Raw genomic sequence first — 8,146 nt, forward strand, 5'->3', positions numbered from 1 at the left:
AATCTAAATCTAAGCTCTGGGATCTGCTGAGGACCTTCTTGCCCCAATCATACAGAGGCACAGGGGCAGGAAAGCAGGATTTTGAGTTTGATGTCATGTAGCAGTGGGCCCGTTGTGCAGTCAAAAGCCCATTGTTCTTTCCCCTAGGCAAGAGGAGGCTGCGGTTCTGATTCATGGCTGTAAACAATCTGGAGAGAGCAGACAAACAGGCTTCAGGGCCTGGTGAGTCACTTCTGGGAGCCGGGGCCTCTTTCTCGGGTTTAGGTGGCTGCTGCAAGCCACTGTAGCCTGGGACTGCCATCTCGTGGCCACATTCTGACTTCACACAGCCTCACAGCTTGTCAGGGTAGGTGAGAATGAATGGGAATTTGCTATGAACTGGCTAGTTGAGCAGGGCCTAGATCCTTGTTCACTAAGGCAGCCTTGGAGAGGCTCATCAAAGTAGGACTCAGCTGCCATCCCCTGTGACCCAGCATGACTGTCACTGACTAGGCACAGAACTCAGGCTAGCTGCGGCTGTCAACCTGCCACTAGAGATTCTGTACTTCTCAGGCCTCTTCCAGTCTCAGGGTCACAGACGTTGGCTCACTCTCGCTAATGGTTGCCCGAGGTCTGGGCACTGGGCCATCACTCACCCTCCAGCCAGGGTTAAACATTAGTGGGAGGTTATCGGGTTTGGAAAGGGGGTGGGGAGTCTCACTTGCAACAGTCTCCTGCGGGCCTGCTTGGAGTATCAGTTCCCACCGGAGCCCATAACATGCCTGTGGAAGAATTTGTGGCTGGCTGGATCTCTGGTGAGACATTTTTCTTCTTTCTATCATATCATCCCTAAGGGTGGGTGGTTTCCCCGGGAGGATGGGTTATTGAGAGGAGTTGTTCCCTCTGGAGCACCCAGCAGCCAGCTGTCCCCAGAGACTTCTGGGAATGGCCAAGGGGAAAGAAGCAAGGAAGAACGGCTTCTGTATCCCAAGGCCGTGCTTCCGGGGAGTAGTGAGGATCTGACAGCCCAGGCACAACCAAACCCAATCCCTTCTCCCAGACCAGCGTGAGGGGCCCAGAACACATTCACCTTTGATCTGTCCGGCTGTCCTTATTTTACCTTTGGGAATCTGTCCTACCTGGCAATGGGTGCACTCCTGAGCCTTGAGAAAGGACACTGTGAACCTGCCACTGGTGAGGGTCACCCCAAGCCCCAGAAACAGCATCTCCTGCAGAGAATAAGACTAGCCAGGGGTGGCTTTCTCCCCTGGGTCTGGCAGGACGCTAAGAAGGGTTCCCCACTCTGTACTGATAATTGTGACAAGTTGGAAGGCAGGAGGGAGTGGCCAGTAGAGCCTGTCCTCATTCAAGGCCACAGAACTCTTCGAGGAGGGCAGAGAAGTATGGCTGACACAGTTAGAAATAGTAGCCACTCCTTCTAGAGCAGTAGTTCTCAACCTTCCTAATGCTGTGGCCCTTTAATACAGTTCCTCATGTTATGGTGAACTCCAACCATAATATTATTTTGTTGTTACTTTATAACTAATTTTGTTACTGTTATGAATCGTAACATAAATATCCGATATACAGGTCTAGAGCATAGTCAGAGCTGGGGATAGTGTTACACATGGTTCTTGCCTATTGTGCATGTGGTCTCCTGTCCCAGCACATTTGTGACCCAGGACCAGGTGTGGAAGAGCGGGGCAGGGCAACTGGAATATTTGTGCAGGCCCAAGAATGTAAGTGGTGGGTGTCTGAGTTCACTCAGGCTTCCTGCTTCAGCCTGCATCCTTCTTTCCTCTAGCATAGACTTGTTTCCTAGACTTGGCACACAGACCTCACTCATACCACCTTCTTGCCACCGCAGGAGCCGTGGGCCTGGTCCTGGGGCACCCATTTGACACTGTAAAGGTGAGTGCAGTAAAGGCACCAGAGGCACAGATGGTCAGGCTGGAACCTGAGTGAGAGACTGGGCTTGGCTGACTGGGTTGGCTCACTGGTGTGCCTGCCAGCGTCTGCTGCGTGGGTGACCTGGCTGCCAGTGTGGGAGCAGCCCTGGCTTGCCCATCTGCCTCACGTGCCCAGTACTTTCCATCCAGGTGCGGTTACAGACCCAAAACACGTACCAGGGCATTGTGGACTGCGTAGTCAAGACGTACCGCCATGAGTCAGTAGGTAGCCCTCGTCTTTGGGGTCAGAGTCGTCTGGGGCAGGGGGTGGTTGTTTCCTTTTGCCTGCTGCTTGCTAACAACTTCTAAGTCTTCGCCCGTGAGGGTATCTGAGAGTCCTCTAGCACCTCAAAAGTGGATTCCAGGTCCTCACAGCCTCCTCCACCTGCTCTCTCTGCCTGGAGCAGGGCTTGGGAAGAAGTGCTGGACAGCTCAGAGGCCTGGCCAGAGCTGGAAGTGGGACACAGAAGCACAGAAGCCCACCGTGACTAATAGTGCTGCCATGTTGTTCTGCAGGTCCTGGGCTTCTTCAAGGGAATGAGCTTCCCCATTGCCAGTGTAGCCCTGGTCAACTCCGTCCTGTTCGGAGTGTACAGCAATACCCTGCTGGCGCTAACAGACACCTCCCATCAGGATCGACGGGCCCAGCCACCCAGCTACACAAACATCTTCATAGCAGGTTGTACTGGAGGCCTCCTGCAGGTGAGAGGGCCATGCATGGGCACACATACAGGTGGCACAGTGATGGATCTGAGTCCCCCAACCCCAGGGACTCCCAGCCCTGCATAAGAAGGCCTTCCTAGGGGGTGCTTGTAGACATTGCTCCCATTGGCCCAGCCATGTTGTGCCTGCCCAGGCTGGAGGTGGAAGGTCATGGAGACCAGGGGTTGGGAGGAGGCCGTGTGAAGAAGATGCCAGGCAGAAGCAGCCAATGCCTGCTTTCAGGTTTGTCTACCTTCAGAGGACTCCACCAGTCCCAGAGTTGTGGGAAGACTCTGCAGCATGGTGACCTTTGACCCTGAGGAACTGTTATACTTAGTAGAGTTGAGTTTTGTCCTGAAGAGATCCTAGAGTAGTCCTAGAGATCATCCTACCTGTTCAACCAGGCCTTTGCCTGCAGCCCTGGGTAACAGTAATCTTCGAGCCTTGCCTGAGGCCACAGGTCACAGATGCTGTGGTCAACCAATCGCTGCATGAGTCGCTCCCATCATTTATTTCGGTCTTTGTTCTCAGTGCTGGAGTGACCAGGTTTCCGTGGGGTGTGGTGGAGACTAGAAGGGACCTGAGCTAAAGGGAGTGTCTGAGCAGAACAGAACAAAGGGACAGGTGCCACCTCAGCCCTACACCCCAGATGGGCTCCTGGGTGACCCTCTAATGGGTACCTGCCCTGATGCCACTGATACTTCATGGGGCAGAGAGCAAGCTCAGAGGCCAAAGTCAGGGTGTGCACAGCAGCGGTTAATGATTACAGAGGCAACTGAGAGCGGGCGCTAGCTTGCCTTCTCCTCTTCCTCCTCTCCCACCTCTATTTTTTAAAATATTATTTACTTGTTTTTTCACTTTATGTGTATGAGTGCTTTGCCTACATATATACACTTATGTACACCAAGGGCATGCAGTGCCTGCAGAGGCCTGAAGGTGTTGGATCTCCTGGAACAAAAGTTACTACGGCTGGGCAGTGGTGGTGTATGTCTTTAATCCCAGTACTTGGGTGGCAGAGGCAGGCAGTTCTATATTTCTGAGTTCGAGGCCAGCCTGGTCTACAGAGTGAGTTCCAGGACAGCCAGGGCTACACAGAGAAACCCTGTCTCTAAAAACAAAAACAAAACAAACAAAAAAAATGTTACTACAGATATGTCACTACAGACGGTTGTGAGCTGCCATGTGGGTGCTGGGAGCTGAACTCCAATCCTCTGCAAGGGCAATGTGTGTTCTTAACCACTGCACTGCTTCTCCAACCCCCTTCCCTTTAGTGCTTTCAAAACAAGATCTTGTATGTGACCCTGGTTGGCCTGTAACTCATTATGTAGAGCAGGCTAACCTAAAGCTCAGAAGGCAAAATCCTCTTGCCTTCTTCTCCTCAAATTCTGGGATTAGAGTTATATGCTACCCAACCAAGCTTTATGTTCCTTATTATATACACATTTCTTAAATTCGGAGGCCTGTACCCCTCAAGAACAGGAAGAGGCCTAAGAGTCTTAGTAAAGTGACCTGGCTTCTCAATTTCCTTCTCCTTATTTCTCTGAAAAGCAGAACCTGGAGCTGTTAGGGCCACAAATGGTGACGAGTTCAGGAACCTGCTAAAGCCAGGCTGTACTAGGACATCTGTCAACTGGGTTTTGGAGCCAATTGTTTTTCAGTGAGGAAGTAAGAGAAAGGGGCAGAAGCTGAAGGCTTCTGTGGCCACAAACTTTGCCTGTGGCCTAGTCGAAGCCTCCTTCGTTAGCGGTTAAGTAACCCTTTAGGCTCCACAGTTCCCAACCCATGAGATGCCCCTGCTTTAGCCCTGGAGTTCCAAGTCAGGAGCCTACCCCTGAATGTCTCAGCTCAACCCTGCTGACAGGCTGTAGGAGAAACATCAGCCCCATCTCACAAAGGGACTCAACCCTCTGCTGCGGCAAAAGCACGCAGTGTGGCCTGCACCTGCTAAAAGCCAGCATCAGTCAGCTGCCAGCCCCTCCACTACCAGCCAGGCCTAGATCTGAACAAGGGTTCACATGCTTCCAGGCAGACCCAAACACTAAGGGCACACTAGTGACAAGTCAGCTTCGGCCAGGACCCTGCCTCCATCTCCCCAGTGCTAGGGCAACAGGATGTGACACTGCCGGCAGTTTTCTTTGATTTAAAAGGAAAAAAGAATTATCTTAATTCTAAATTTAAATTCTGCCTATGGAAGCCAGAAGAGGGTGTGTGACAGCCTGTAACTGGAGTTACACGCAGCTGTGAGCTATCCCGGATGGTGCAGGCATGCAGACCCAGGTCCTTTGGACAGCAGTAGAAATTCTTATCCACTAAGTCATCTCTCCAGCCCTGGTTGGTTTTTTTGTTTGTTTGTTTGTTTGTTTGTTTTTCTTTTGTAATAAATGTTTTTAAAGTAATTATTATTTTATGTGTATGGATGTTTTGCCTGCATGCATGTCTGTGCCCCATCTACATGCCTGGTGCCTATCAGAGCCAGAAGAGGGTGTTGGATTCCCTACAAGTGGAGATATAGATGGCTATACAGAGCCACCATGTGCATGCTGGGAATTGAGTCTAGGTCCTCTGGAGGTGTAGCCAATGCTCTTAACGGTTGAGCCCCAGTAACTGGGTTATTGAGACACTTTTAGTCTGCTGTAGCCCACACTGGCCTGGAGCTCACTATGTATCTTTGGCTGGCCTTGAACTCTTTGTAGTTCTTTCTTTGGAGCCTTTAGGTTACAGACATGAGTCCAGCACACCCAGCCAGAACACCAGTTACAGGCAGGAGCCCAACACACCCAGCTAGAACCTCATTTGAGCTTCAGTAACATCTCTTGCTTTGTCTGGAGACAGGGCCTCACTCTGTAGCACTGGCTGGCCTGGAATTTGCTCTGTAGACCAAGCTGGCCTGGAATTCACAGAGATCTGCCTGCCTCTACCTTCCTAGTGCTGAGATTAAAGACACATGTCACCCTAGACAGCTACCTGCTTGACATAGTTACATCCCTGACTCAAACCTCACTGGTATGGTGATCTCCTCTTCTCCTCATCCTCTCAGCTCAATCCAGTGCCACCCCAGATCTGTGTCCTGGCTGTCTAAGGGCTCTAGTGCCTACCAAATCCCACCTGTTACCACCATCTCACCCCTATAAGCCCTTTTAGTCAGAGGCAGGGAGGGGTACCCTGGGGCTTCAGAGAGGTATAATGCAGAAGGGAGAGCAACTCTACGATGTTGGGTCTGTTCTGCACCTTCAGCTCCTCACTGTTTCCTGCTGCTGAACCTTTACTGAGCCCCAGACACTGCAAGCATGTGGTCCTCCCTGAAATCAGGGAGCCCCGGAGCCTAGCATGCGTCCTTGAGTGCCTGTGCCTGCTATCTCAGGAGGAGGGGCCAGAGCTGAGCCTATCAGGCCTGATAATAAGGGAGGCAGCGTGTTCCCAACTGCACCCAGACAGTTGGCCAAACCCAGGCATGTGTGTGGGAGGCTAGGAGTTGATGGCAGGAGCCTCTCTGCCCTGTTGTGATTAAAAGCAGTCATTTTCCAAGCCTAAGCCCCACCCAGTCCCCTCCATGTCTTTCTCCATAGGCCTACTGCCTGGCTCCTTTCGACCTCATCAAAGTCCGTCTACAAAACCAGACAGAGCCAAGGATGCAGATAGGGAGTTCTATGCCCCGGTACCGGGGGCCTGTGCACTGTGCAGCCTCCATCTTGAGAGAAGAAGGACCCCAGGGACTGTTCAGAGGATCCTGGGCCCTGGTGCTGAGAGACACTCCTACACTGGGAATGTACTTTGTCACCTATGAAGGACTATGTCGCCAGTACACACCAGAAGGCCAGAATCCCAGTAAGTGGGGTGAGGTGGGGTGGGGCGGCATACAGCAGAGGCTAGGGGAGGGGGGCTAAAGGTGGGGACTGGAAGATGCTCTGTTCTATTCTGACTCAACCCTGGCTCCCTCTATCCTAGGTTCAGCCACAGTTCTGGTGGCAGGGGGTTTTGCAGGCATAGCCTCCTGGATCACAGCCACCCCTTTTGATGTGATCAAGTCCCGGATGCAGATGGATGGGCTGAAGGGGAGGAAGTACGGAGGGATGCTGGACTGTATGGCAAGCAGCTTCCGACAGGAGGGAATAGGAGTCTTTTTCAAGGGCATGACACTCAATAGTGCCCGTGCCTTTCCTGTCAATGCTGCCACCTTCCTTAGCTATGAATACCTGCTGCGCTTGTGGAGATGAGCCTGGCCAGATGATGCTGGCAACTCCACAGTAGAATCATGGCTGATAGCAGCTTGGAAAACCAGGCTAAAGCACCCAGCTTTCAGGTGCAAAGCAAGAGGCACCTTGTATCATCCAGAGAGTTAAGGTGCAAGAAACCAATGAACAAGAAACCCTGTACAGACTCCAAGACACACCCCACCTCTAGTCCACCTCACCAGACCGCTTCTGTCCAGGAAGCAGGGTCACAAAGTACATAAACATCACCTAGGCCACCATGCCATAGCTGCCCCTATGAAGGAGCACTCAGGGACCAGACACTGTCCCGGCATCACCCAGCCCTTGAGTTCAAACCACTCCCTGGACAGGAGAATGACTTTTGTCTTCATGTCCAGAATCCTTCAGGGGTTTCCATTACCTTCAGGGAAACTCAGGTCCCAGGCTCCTGGCTGCCCCACTAGGTGGCCTTCTCTTGGTTACTTCCTGAGGTGGGCCCTCATGTCCCAGGAGTGCCGTGGGTGGTGTAATTGTCCTCCAGTGGCCCACTCTCCTCAAGATCCAGGCAGAGCTCTTTATCTAGGGGTCCTTCTAGCCCCATCTGTGCTGACTATGGGGTACCCAAGCACCCCAGCCTACCTCAGTCATACCTCTGTGTGCAGTGCTTCACATAGTTAGGTTTTTTGTTTTTGTTTTTTCCAGACAGGGTTTCTCTGTGTAGCCCTAGCTGTCCTGGAACTCAATCCATAGACCAGGCTGGCCTTGAACTCAGAAATCCGCCTGCCTCTGCCTCCCAAGTGCTGGAATTAAAGGCGTGCACCACCACCGCCCCGCTTTCTTGCTCCTTTGAGTTGTTAGTCTGTGCAAGTCTTGTGGTCAAGGCTGTACTTCTGTCTCTTGAACGGATACATTCAATAAAGTTTCATTTGATGCAGTACTGATGATCACTTCCTGTCTCGGCTCCCACCACACACACAGCTGTGAGCCTTCCAACCTCCATGTCCAAGCTGTCTCTTCCTCACTCACATATTTCCTTACATTTGTCTGATTATCCATCTCAATTGCTAAATTAAATTTTAAAACTGCCTGAGGGGCTGGAGAGATAGTTCAGTGATTAAGATCACTGGCTGCTCTTCCAGAGGAACCAGGTTCAAATCCCAGCATCCACAGGGCAGCTTACTCAGCTGTAACTCTGAGGGATCTGGTGCCATTTTCTGGCTTAGGTGGGAATTGCATGCTCTTGAAAGCAAACTACTCATACACACAAAATAATAATAAAAATATTTTGGCCGGGCATGGTGGCGCATGCCTTTAATCCCAGCACTT

General features: G+C 51.7%; 1 protein-coding gene across 3 annotated transcripts; it reads left to right on the top strand.

Annotated features, from left to right (window-relative positions):
- The first annotated feature begins 282 nt into the window (after positions 1–282).
- On the top strand, positions 283–7,757 carry Slc25a45 (solute carrier family 25 member 45). 3 transcript variants are annotated; one of them, XM_031389372.1, is made up of 6 exons: positions 288–794; positions 1,847–1,890; positions 2,079–2,150; positions 2,445–2,630; positions 6,197–6,455; positions 6,576–7,757. In XM_031389372.1, the coding sequence occupies exons 1-6, from the start codon at positions 758–760 to the stop codon at positions 6,842–6,844; spliced, it is 867 nt and encodes a 288-aa protein (XP_031245232.1). In that variant the 5' UTR covers positions 288–757; the 3' UTR covers positions 6,845–7,757. The 3 variants fall into 3 exon arrangements, with proteins under 3 accessions (XP_031245233.1, XP_031245232.1, XP_031245234.1); XM_031389374.1 differs by having other exon boundaries at positions 764–794; positions 1,784–1,890; XM_031389373.1 differs by lacking the exon at positions 2,079–2,150 and having other exon boundaries at positions 283–794.
- The last annotated feature ends 389 nt before the right edge of the window (positions 7,758–8,146 follow it).

Source organism: Mastomys coucha, unplaced genomic scaffold (assembly GCF_008632895.1).
Source record: "Mastomys coucha isolate ucsf_1 unplaced genomic scaffold, UCSF_Mcou_1 pScaffold21, whole genome shotgun sequence".
Lineage (NCBI taxonomy): Eukaryota > Metazoa > Chordata > Mammalia > Rodentia > Muridae > Mastomys > Mastomys coucha.